Genomic DNA, 13,175 nt, shown 5'->3' on the forward strand with positions numbered 1-13,175 from the left:
TTAAATTTATTCGGAATAATCAGAATACAAAATATTTTGCCGATTAAACTGTACATGCATTTGCTATTTTAATGCTTAGCCAAGCACAATATTTAATTAACAACGTGGATATTCCCAAATTGAAAGACTCTACCTATAAATAAATTATTTTAAATTAATCACGTTAATTCAAGATTATAGGTACCTACATGATGAATGATTTGCTCCTCATATACGTAACTTACGAGTATACTAAACAGCTTAAGAGTTTTACTTTAGTTCGATTACATAATTATGGTAGCTGCCACTCATGACACCTTGAAATTCCAAATGTCTCTGCATTTACATAAGTTAGGTACCAAAAAAACGTATAGTGATCCAGTGATATTTTGACTTATGCAACTGCCAATAAAGTAGCTTATTAACTTTTCTGATAAATTCTTATTTTTTCTGATAAAACTTAACCCTTAAATTCTGTGGTATAGAGGTTATATTACGTCACAATTAGTTCCTACGTGCTAACAAGAATATTTTTCATATGATTAGCATTTAAAGGTAATCATAAATTATAAATATTTGTTATACGAGATGTATGAAAATCATTCACCTACCTTTAACCAAATCAATGTTTGTATTTAGAATTGTCGCTGGTCTCAGAAATATATTACTATTATCATATTATATCTATTATGATTGTTGAGTTCCTGTCTATCTACTCAAATCATCTTGTATTTGCCTCGGACCTCAAGCCCCCATAATTTATAGAGAATTAGTTCACTCAACAGTATATTTCAGTTAGATCCACTCAAACAGGGTTCAACAGAACAATAGGCGTTTAAAATTAATTTTGAAATGTTTACTTGTTTACGTTCTCCGATGTGTTGAGACTGGTGCATTTAAAAATTTTGATAATGAAAACGTTGTCTTATTACTTTTGTAACAAGTAGGTACTCGTTTTATATTTCAGATACAAATAACTCCATAAATAACTAGGGTCCTATCTAAACCCGCCTGAAAGAAGTCTTGATTCAGAGTAAAGTTCGTTCAACTATTCATATTCGAGCATAGCATTACACCACACTCATTTGCAGTTATCAACAAAGCGCTACTGTTTTCTAAGTATGCCAAGGCAGAGAAACTTACATTCAAGCTTAAGTCTTAAAAGATGAGGATAAGGGGTGAGTCTTTATGTAGGAGGTATCCACTCCTTTTTGGAATTAAAAAAATACATATAATTATTATACTATTTCCATTTCTTTATTTTCTCGACGACACATCAACGCCCATGTAATTTTGTGTTGTTTACGTTAAAATGTCACACAGATAATATTGTATTTCATGGACATGTAGTGATGTGCTACACATAATGATTACTGTAGGAGCTATAACGATCAACGTAACACGATAACAGATCCTTTTTTTACATAATGTAAGAAACTAAACTACTGCCGGATAGTTTTGTACAGTGTATATTACATATACTATAATTTATACTATATATAAATATAGTATTATATTTCATTATAAAATGTTGCACGTATAAATTTTTGATTGATAATGCCTACTTCTTTAAAATTTTCGAAGCTGTTGTAAAATAAGTAGGTATAGGTAGGTACTCGACAATGAAACGTAATAATTATTAGACAGGTAACCTTTATTGCACGACTCATGATGCGAAGCATCAGAGAGTGCTTTACGATCGAAAAATTTTTTTCGCTTCATTTTGGCGGCTATTTTTATTATTATAGCCTTGATAGTTCACGGAATCAAGATATTTTGCATACTATTGTCGAGATAAATTAATGGAGATTAATTCCATACTTTTTAAAAATTGATTTACTGCAATAGAATTGGGAAAAAACACCAAAATAGGTCAAAAAAATTTCCTGTCCGTCATGTGTGAAACCTGAAAACACTGTAACTTGTGAAAAAATCCATCATTTGAGTTATTTTTTTTTTAAATTCTAATCGACGGTTGTAGGTCACTGAATGCGAATGATTAATTAATTCAGTGTCGTTTAATTGCAATTAATAAAAAACGAAAACTACAAGACTGTATATCTATAGATATTATGTACATTTATTCCACCAGGGGCGCTTGTGCAGTACCTTCTTCCTACTACAGCTGTTTTTTCGGCAATTAATTTTGAACGACTTAAGTTTTTTTTTTTTTATATTTCATAATTAAATGAGCATTATGAGTCGTGCACTTTTGGAATTTCCAAACTTTTTATTTATTTTAATCAAAATTTGATGAATCGTCACTGTCACTCGATGAGCTCTCCTCAACATTTATTATAAGTTCTCGTTCTTGTATATTATCGGATGCCAAATGAATTTCCCAATACATATAATAAATATATGCGATCGATATTATTTGCTTATTTGGTCACAACACTACAAAGAACTATCATCGAGAAAATAAAGAAATGGAAATAGTATAACATATAATGTGAAATAATGTACATAATGTAAACACTTGAAAAATTTTCGAAAGTAGTTCATAAGCACAGCAGTCGTTCTGCGTCACATTAACTTGACTATGCATAACTTCATTACGGAACTAAACTGCAAATATTCTGCAATCTGCATGGCGACGAAATGTTGCTGACTATGTTACATATGTGGTTTTTCACGCTCCAACAATTTGTATCTAGAAATAGTACACTTTAATAATTAACATAATTTTTGTATATACAAAAATAAAATGCGCCTAAGAAATTTTATTTAATATGGCACATTTGTGGGTTCTGCAGTTATTTTATTTATTTCACAAATTACATCTACGCGTAGCCTAAACATTGAAAGATATTCGAACTATCCAAATTTTCGTATTAAGAGAGCGGATACTTAGCGAAACCGAACAAGATCAAATACTTTCGGAGGCTGTAAACAGATTTTCTTTAGAATGTTTCTTAATTACAAATTCCTTTGTAACGGACAACATTCTCGAAGGACCGCGAAGCCTTGAACGCACTAAAGTCAAAGTTTTAGGGCTAAACCTTTAATTAAATCATCAGTTACTACGTCTTGTAGAAGGGTTGTGGGATGTATAGTTATGTAAACTTTTACGGGTATAGAGTTCGATGCGATTGAATGGTCTGTTAGCTTCAATATTCCACATCTATGAGGCTGTAGTGAATACATATACTTGTCTATTTAAGTTGGTTGGTTGATTTATACATAGTTATTAAAAATTATGACGTCAAAAATATTGTTGTTTTTATAAAATATACATATGTAAAGGGGGTCTGAACTTCTACTACCGGTTCAAATTCCATTCCTGTGTCCTCAAACTTGTAAGAAAATATATTAATAAAAATTATACTGAGCAATAACTGTAGTACTTAGAAACGTAGAACTTACTTAGTACTTAGAGTACTTAGAAAGTTCCAAGGTCTAATATAGTGTTTTCAAATATCGACGCCAGTACATGAAACCACAACGTTATTTCCTCTCACAGCTTATCCAGGATTTTCCACGGGTAAGTGAGAATGGGTCTCGTAAATTCATTTGATCCTGGCCTGTCAATTTTCTCATCCCCGGAAATTCTACTAATACCTATTAATTGAAACAGTCCCTTTGGTTTATAAGTATTACTATTCTGTAATAGTTTAAAAACGATTTATGCGGTATAGTACCTAATAATAAAATTTTATTCTGGAAATAAATAAGTTAATAAAATTGTAACTTATATTTAAATTAATTATACGTAGATAGATTTTTTAATATGGAAGTAGCAAATAAACATGTCGTCCATCTGATGATAAGCGGCTTCTGCAGTCCTTGGATAATCAATCGCCAAATAATCCATATCTGTGGCCAACCACGGAAGCCTTGTTACCCTTGAGTACTAAGTTGGAACGCCTCTGATAAGTATGTCTCCCGGTGCTCAACACTGTTGCAGAAATGATGTAGTGGAGCCACAAATGGTTTCTACCGCCTTTAAATTAGTCTTAACGTTAACTAATGTTAGGACGTTAGCTAACGTTAACTAAATTTAGGACGTAACGTCCTAACTTTATTGTATTGAAAAATTAATCGAGCATAAAATTTTAGAAATAGGAAATTTTCTTCCAACTCTTCAACTATGCGTAACTTTCGAAAACTTTATGAGAAGCCATTTTTCATACTGTTTATCCCATCGACCCTGAATTATTATTCTTGAATGAACTCTTGAAAATCAATTAAAAGTTGCCCATCGACGTTTTAATACCCCGGTACTTAATTGCATCATTCTGTTTTTAGGTTACAGAAATTAAAGGGAAGTAATCAATACAAAGAATTAACAATTTATTAATTTGCATAAACTTTCTAATCTGATGATGTGTTGTTACATTAACAAAACAGATAATATTATTTAAAACTGGTTTTCATCCATAAACATAAAGTTTAATACTATGTTTTTAAGTTTAACACAAGGTGTCTAACTTTATACGAGGTCTTCATAAATAATTTTATTTCATTATGATCGTGTGTCATTAAGAAGGTTAGGCCAATTATACTGTACAATAGTGTTTTTGCTCCGTGTGGCATTCAATAATACGCGTTTTTTTACACAACGTATAGGCGATAGCCAATTACCCTGACTATTAAAAATCTATAAAAATAGCATTAGAACTAGACAACAATATTTATTTATATAATTTATAAATTTTGAGGGACGTCTTGAAATAGGTATTGGTGAAGATCAGCAAAATAATAATTGGTAAGCATCTACTTCGAGCGCTGACCATGATTAGTATGGATTTTTGGCTTAAATTTTCATATTTTCTATATAACAAATTTAAGACTGTATACGAAGTAGATAAATGGAAAGAATGGAATGATGGAAGTATAGGCGTGGAGCCACGGCTCTGAAGTACGCAATGTCCACAAAAAGAGATTGTGCGCCAGGGACATAGGGATGCAGTAAGCAATTAAAATAATAATTATCATACTCGTATGCTTTAATGATTACATTTGTTTTTATGGATTTTCTGTCATGTGTTTATTAATATTGTTCTTTTATTTTCCAGCAAACAATCCACAGAAAATGGGATTGTCTTGGAACAGAATGTAATAGACGAAGGGATGATCTGCATTAAACACTTTTGGCGGCTCAGGATTGAAGCTGGCACCAACAAGTAGAAAAGCTATAAAATGGAACAACAAGATCACAAAAAAAAAATAAAGCAACAGTAGGTACAAGTAGGAAATATATTATGACATAGGGATATGGGGAAAGATATTTAGATATAGGAACATACTCCTGTTCCTGTGACAATTACTGGGCTACTAAATTTTTAATTTAGTAGCCCAGTAATACCTCGACGTCCTGCAATATGACAAATGGTAACTGAATTACGAATACTTTGGCTTTAAAAAAAAATATCTAATAATTTCATCATCATCATCATTAACCCATAACTGTCCCACTGCTGGACACGGGTCTCTTCTCAGAATGAGACGGATAAGGCTGTATTCCACCGCGCATATTGGTAGACTACATATACCTTTGAGATTTTTTTTTATATAAATCTCTCAGGTGTGCAAGGTTTCCTCACGATGTTTTCCTTCACCGTTTAAGCAAGTGATAATTAATTTCTAATACGTACATAAATTTGAAAAATGAGAGGTGCGTGCCTGGGATTTGAACCGCGGACTCTTCGTTCGAGAGGCCGAATTTCTTAACCATTAGGCTATCACTGCTTTAAATTAAATATATAATATATAAAAATTTGACTTCTTCACATTTCAAGTTAAAATTATTTAAAGAAAATTTGCCCAAAAAAAGACAGTATAAAATTATGAGTTCGAAGTGACACTAATTTTGTTACATACCATTTGCAGCACTTGCTTCGGAACCCACTTCATCAACAATTATATTTGCTTTCTGAATAGCAGATGAGACGAATAATGTATCAACACCTTCTATTATTCCATTTAATCCAGTTGTCCCAGGTGAAAATATATCATCAACACCCACCTGCCAAATATTAAAAAGCACAGACGCTTTAATACCATATTATAATACTTATACGTTTAATTTCTTTGGTCATTATCATTAATACTATTTGATCCTTCTCGCTTGATAAAAAGTATAGTGAGGCAAAATAAGCAAAAACGGAATATTTTTATATTATTTAAATATTGAAAGACTTAAAAATCTAGTCTGGATGAGACGAAATTAATTTATTTCATTAAATTAAAATATTTTTACTAAGAAAATAATGTCAGCGCAATTAATTGAGTTACCTTTTTGCAAAATGGATTTCAAATCAATGGACGTGGTCGTTTCAAATTTTGGTAAAGACACATCGACTTTCTCATACTTCATGTTCTGTTTGATAGATCTTATTGCAGCCGGTTCGATAAGTTTTGTAATTAGGTTAGTATCATCTTTTTTGTTATTTGGTAAAACTACAAGAAATGAAAAATTTCGGTTCAGGTATCCCAGTTCTAAAGCCTAAAATTGATTGAAAACAAAAAATAAACAGTACAAACTTAAGCCTTCGTTAGTCTAAAATGTGATTATTGAGTTATTTATTATTTTTCATTTTATTAAATATCACAAAGTACATAATCCAAAACCTTAGCGTTTAGGTCTTCCAATTCGGCATACTTAAAAGTGTTTTCCATATTCATCATATCCACGCGAACAGTTTCTTCTTTTGACGTATAAAAGTCTGCAGGTTTAGTTCTATCTAATTCAAACGGTTTAACCCATCTGCCCTGCAATATAATATTATATTAAAAAATACTATTATTGCACCCAAAAATCTAAATGATAATCTTAATGGCACATTGCTTACCATAAAATATATAGCATTTGCTAATACGACCTGCGTGTCAGAGGATAGATCAGATGGCGTTATAAGATTTTTAATTTTATTGTTAGTATGATCTGCCACCTAAAACAAACAATGCGTATCTGTGATAATGTATAGTCCACGTCAAACTGCTAGCCTACTCTGAATTTGTTGCGAGCAGGTGTAGTTGTAAAATTTGCTACGGCGACGCGATGCATTTCTGTATTAAGAGCAGATTAGATGTTTTACGCAGACTATACATTTTTAAAGTTACAGAAAAGAGTACCTAAGTGATGAAAGAAACTTGAACGGCTATTAGAGAAACCAAATAATTCAGAGTCAAAATTTACTTCACTTTTATAATTATAGACATCATAGCATGTTTAATTAGTAAGTACGTCGAATAAACCATTCTCTTCATATACATACCCATGAATTGATAATTTGGGCAGCCGTGCGCGGATTGCTAAAATCTACATTTTCAGCTTCAGCCTTAAAATAAGTCTTTGTGTCGCTCTTGTAGGAATCGCTTAAGGAATATTTTGCGTTTACGTATGATTTTGCGGCCATGTTCAATATAATATTTTGTTGATCTTCAAGCGATTTATATATTTCAGGAATAGACGAAGTAATCTGTGACGAAAACATCGAGTTACAGAATGTTTTCAAACTACTATAACTTACTTATATTTTGTTATAAACGTAAAAACAAAGTAAATTAAGTAAACTTTTCGATTTTATTGTTAAAAATAATTTATGATCAAGCATTTTAAATTATTACCTCATCTTTATTTCTCAAATGAAGCAAGTTTAAGAGCTCCGTCTGTGATTGGCCCGAGGCATACATCGCCAACTGAGCAAGTAAAAACATTGAACTGTATGACGACATGACGACACTAGTATCAGGTTGGTCTTTTACAAGATTCTGAAAATAACACCACAGTTAAGGAAGAATATTTTTATCTAAATAAAAAAGAATAAAGGTACTTACGTAAAGAAACTTCCCGAATATATATTTTATTTCCTTCATAAAACACGTTTCCATCTCTCTTATGTCGCTCATGCTCTAAAATGTAATTTAAAAACGGTTGCAATTTAAATTTGACGGAACATTGGTACCATTTTGGAATTTCTATTCAAGAGGTTCCGGATACGATTTTCAAACAGTTATAAATCTAAATAAAGAATTTTGATGTTTACTCTATGTTATCACGTTTTTCTACTTATATCTATAGGTACCTACTGTATGTTAACTAACAGTAGGTGACAATGATTTCCCTAAATTGGATGAAAATCTTATCTGAGGTTAGTTACAAATGAGTTTTAAGCAGTATATGCCGCCCCGCGACCATAGAGACCGATAACTTGAAGAAAACAGCGGAAAAATAGATCTTGATGGCACCGTTTGACGAGCAGTGAAGCCAAAATGTAGGAGCGTATTCGAATAAAACATTGTAACAAACTTGAAAAATAACGATTTTAGGTCTTGGTAAAACTAAAAATATAAAACTACATAAGCACCTTTAACTAAACTTGACGAACTCCAGTTTCCGTTAGCTTCGACTAAAACAGGTACCTAATATAATACAGGCTAAAACAGCCGGTATAAAGAGTAACTTCAACATAATATGAACTCACTGAATATAATCTGATGAACGAATACGCTCTTCTAATTTGTATCGTTCCTTTTATAGAATCTTTGTGTTCAGTTGTATTGACTTTGCATATTTGGAATGATTGTAGTTATCTTTCACACATCTCGATGTCTCATCTCTGTTTTTTTCTTAATTATGTTAACATTTTAAGAATTAATCCTGTATATTCGATGTACCTATGTTTATTGAAAGTTTTTTGAGGATATAATTGTATGTACTATATACTCGTATTATGTAACAAATCCTAACATTAAGTTATCGTGTGTTCATAAATGTTTTTTTTTTATTGTCACAGGAACACAGGAACCTCAGTTTCATAATACTTTTCGATAGTATAAGTGCAATAAACTCCTTTTTGCTGGTCCATCCATCCATCCATCAGCCTTTTGAGGTCCACTGCTGGACATAGGCCTCCCCTAATTGGCGCCACTCCAACCGGTCCCGTGCCCTTTGAATCCAGCGGTTTCCCGCCGTCTTCTTCAGGTCGTCGGTCCACCTGGTCGGGGGGCGGCCTGAACTCCTTTTGCCTCCGCGTGGTCGCCACTCGAGGACCTTTCTTCCCCATCGGTTATCGGTCCTCCGAGCGATGTGGCCGGCCCATTGCCACTTCAGCCTGCTAATTTTGAGAGCTATGTCGGTAAGCTTAGTTCGTCTACGGATTTCATCATTACGAATCATGTCTCGTAGCGAAATACCAAGCATAGCTCTCTCCATAGCACGCTGAGCGACTCTGAGCTTTCGAACGAGGCCTACGGTAAAGGACCACGTTTCGGCGCCGTAGGTCATCACTGGCAACACACATTGCTCGAATAGTTTCGACTTCAGGCACTGAGGAATTTTGGACGAGAAGATGCTCCGTAATTTCCCGAACGCAGCCCAGCCGAGTTGGATTCTTCGAGTGACCTCCCTCTCAAAGTTGGACTTACCCATCCGGATCGTTTGTCCCAGGTAATTGTACTCGTCGACAACTTCGAGAGGAGTGCCATCAACAACTACCGGTACGGGTGTGACATGGACATTGGACATGATTTTCGTCTTGTCCATGTTCATCTTAAGACCCACCCGTTGTGAGGCACTGTTGAGGTCTCCTAGCATTTTACTGAGGTCCCTCAGCGAGTCTGCCAAGATGACTATATCATCGGCAAATCGAAGATGTGTGAGGTGTTCACCATTGATGTTAACGCCAAGACCTTTCCACTCCATCAGCTTGAACACATCTTCCAACGCAGCGGTGAACAGCTTCGGCGATACGACGTCGCCTTGTCTGACTCCCCGCTGCAATTGGATAGGGTTCGTCCTCTGGTCGTGTACTCGGACTGACATGGTGGCGGCTTTGTATACACACTTCAACACCTCGATGTACCTATAGTCGATCTGGCATCGCTGAAGGGACTCCAGCACCGCCCAGGTCTCGATAGAATCGAAGGCTTTCTCATAGTCCACATAGGCAACACATAGCGGCAGATTATACTCCTCGGTCTTCTGTATAATCTGCCGGAGCGTGTGTATGTGGTCCATGGTGCTGTAGCCTTTTCGGAATCCGGCTTGTTCGGGAGGCTGAAAGTCGTCAAGCCTGCGTGCAATACGGTTAGTGAGGACCCTCGAAAAGAGCTTATAAACATGGCTCAGAAGCGCAATGGGCCTGTAGTTCTTCAATAGGGTTTTATCGCCCTTTTTGAAGAACAGTACCACTACGCTTCTGCTCCACGCTTCCGGGGTAGTTCCGCTATTGATCACGGAATCAAACAACTTTTGGAGCGCCACTAGTACGGGTTTCCCGCCAGCTTTTAGCAGCTCTGTTGTGATTCCGTCATCTCCCGGTGCCTTGTTGTTTTTAAGCTGTTTGAGAGCCCCTCTAATCTCGTACAGGCTGACTTCCGGGAGGTCCTCGGTGTAGTGTCGGGTCAGCTTGGCACGTTTGTCGTTCACCATCTTACGGGCTGGAACTCGTGCGGAAGTATACAGCTGTCCGTAGTAATTCTCGATTTCTCTCAGAACTTCGGGCTTAGACGAAACTATGGTGCCCGACTCGGTCTTCAACCTCGTCAACAGACTCTGCCCAATGCACAGATCTCCTGCGAACACTTTCGAGCCGCGGTTTCGCTCAATAGCGTCTTTTACGCGATTAGCGTTATAAGAACGCCAATCGCGTCGCCTACTTTGGGAGATCTGTTTATTAAGCAGCCTGTATTTCGACATTGAGGTTGGAGACTGCACACATAGTTCTCGTCTCTCCCGCATAAGACCGAGAGTATGCTCTGAGAGAGCTCGAGACTTACCACCGGAGGGGGCCTTGAAGTACTTAGACCCTACCTCGTGGACAGTTGCTACAACCTGGGTGTTAATATCGTCCACGGAAACGCAAGAATCGAGGCACGCGAAACGGTTTCGTAACTCAATCTGAAAGTCTTCGGAGCCCTGGATCTGGACAGGTGTTGGGCGGAGCGTAGACTTCATCAGGCGTGACCGTTCGAGCTTAACGTTGATATTTAATGTGCCTCTTACCATCCGGTGATCACTTCCGGTTTTCACCCTGTTGATCACAGAGACATCATTAAATATGTGCCGTTTGTCTGCCAAAATGAAGTCTATCTCGTTCTTAACGGTACCATCGGGACTTATCCAAGTCCACTTTCGCTGTGCCTTCTTCTTGTAGAAGGAGTTCATCATAAAGAAGTCTTCCCTCTCCAAGAAGTTGGCAAGCAAGTGGCCTCGATGGTTTCGTTGTCCAACTCCAAAGGGCCCCACCTTCAGTTCGTCACCATTCCGCACGCCCAGTCTTGCGTTAAAATCCCCCATAACAACGGTATAATGGGTTTTTGAGGTATGTATGGCTCTACTTATGTCCTCATACATAACCTCAACCTCATCGTCTGGGTGTGTCGACGTCGGCGCATATACCTGTATGACCTTCAGCGAATACCGTTTAGATATTCTGAGTATAAGGTACGCTACCCTTGCCGACACACTGTCGACCGTTACCAAGTTGTTTACGAGGGATTTGTGGACGAGGAACCCGACACCTCCTTGAGACAGGTGTTCGCCCTCCCGGTGATAGAACAAGTTACCGGATTTAAGGATTACCGTGTCCTCCCCCTGTCTTCGGACTTCTGATAATCCTAAAACACTCCAGTTTAACTTGTCTATCTCTTCTTCCAGCTCCTGTATCTTCTCGTCGGTCCTCAGTGTCCTGGTATTGTATGTTGCCAGGTGCAGAAGTCGTCGTTTGTGGTAGCCGACTCTCTTCCGGGGATTCTTAGCACCCCCTGCCCCGCCGTTACCTTGGCCGCTACCATAGCCCGGAATAGCGGGGCCGCCGGGGACTGGGGGCCGTGGCTTTTCTGCACCTTTCATAGGGGGTTTATTGCCATAGTCACCGCGCCTGGCATGCGTGTTGGTGACCGCAGTGGGTGTTATTTATTTTACACAGGAAGATGCTGCTGCCCATCTCCTGGTATTGTCCCTTAGTCGACTCTTACGACATCCACGGGAAGAAAGGGAGTGGTGCTATTCGAGGCCGACACCACACGGCACGCTGGTATGCTTTTTGCTGGTATTAATACACTATGTTGAATTTAGAGATATATGTGTTACTGAAATTATGATCATGCCATACTGTAGTGAAAATATCCTTTAGGTATATTGTCATTTTCACAAGCATCCCTAGAGACTTGCGTTGAATTGAATTTCCCATAATTTTTGTTTATACATTTAATATTAGTTCACGTTTTAAATAAAACATGTGTGTAAAATAACATTAAAAGTAATGATAAAGCAACCGTGATAGCTTAGTGGTTGAAATTCGGCCTCTCGATTGAGGGGCCTGAGAATCAAATCCTAGGCCCGAACCTCTCACTTTTTAAAGTTATGTGCGTATAAGTAAGTAAATATCACTTGCTTTAACGGTGAAGGAAAACACCGCGAGGAAAGCTGCACACTAAGAGATTTATAAAAAATAAAACTCAAAGTATGTGAAGTTTACCAGTACGCACTTCGCCAGGGCGATGGATGATGGCCTAATCCTTTTCATCTGTGCCCAACAGTGGGACAATAAGAGATTGACGACGAAGTTACAATAATATATTGTTGTAGGAATCCAATAATACGGGGCTTACCCAGTCAATTCTCGGTAAAACCACATAAAATTACACTACGCTAATATCCACTACGCAAATGTGGAGGCTCTGTAGATAACGTAAGTATAATATTTATGTTCGAATATGCATATAAATAAAAACTGAACTGTTTGTATATCATGTCGATATACCTTTTTTTTGTTAAAGAGGGGAAACCTTTAAAAGGTACCCGGTGCCGTGAGAGCGACACAGGGTTATGTGGGATTCTTACCGCACTAAAACTCCCCTGGTGGCCATCCTCGGCGCGGCGTAGAGGGCTCCGGGATCTCCAAAGGAACACAACCGGAGTCCTCTTAGCGCGTTGTCCCGTCCTAGGTGAGCATGACGCTCGCCACATCGTCTGGCCCCCTTATAGTCGCCTCTTACGACAGGCTGGGGATACCGTAGCTCTATTCTGGTCCTGGAAGTACAGGGACAGATCATATCGGTATAGTACCTGCATTATGTGTATGTTAGAAAACTGGAAAAATGTTTCTTTGCGTGGCATTTTTTCAATTTAGAGGTATATTGAAGTAAATAAGTATTCTCAATAGTACAAATGGTGTGAAATACTCGAAATTTATTCTTAAGTATAAAGGCCGACGCTTACATACCGACGCTTCTTACAGTAACAG

The 13,175-nt window shown here is 37.1% G+C and overlaps 1 protein-coding gene across 1 annotated transcript; it reads right to left on the reverse strand.

Annotated features, from left to right (window-relative positions):
- Positions 1 to 4,969: 4,969 nt before the first annotated feature.
- Positions 4,970 to 13,028, reverse strand: LOC140750818 (antichymotrypsin-2-like). The gene is made up of 9 exons (XM_073084544.1): positions 12,773 to 13,028; positions 7,762 to 7,836; positions 7,552 to 7,695; positions 7,200 to 7,403; positions 6,774 to 6,872; positions 6,553 to 6,693; positions 6,217 to 6,427; positions 5,803 to 5,973; positions 4,970 to 5,114 (listed from the first exon to the last, which is right to left on the reverse strand). Exons 1-9 carry the CDS (start codon positions 12,896 to 12,898, stop codon positions 4,987 to 4,989), a joined length of 1,299 nt encoding a protein of 432 aa, XP_072940645.1. The 5' UTR covers positions 12,899 to 13,028; the 3' UTR covers positions 4,970 to 4,986.
- Positions 13,029 to 13,175: the final 147 nt, after the last annotated feature.

Source organism: Epargyreus clarus, unplaced genomic scaffold (assembly GCF_041222505.1).
Source record: "Epargyreus clarus isolate Ecla_fem2 unplaced genomic scaffold, WU_Ecla_fem_2.2 ptg000021l, whole genome shotgun sequence".
Lineage (NCBI taxonomy): Eukaryota > Metazoa > Arthropoda > Insecta > Lepidoptera > Hesperiidae > Epargyreus > Epargyreus clarus.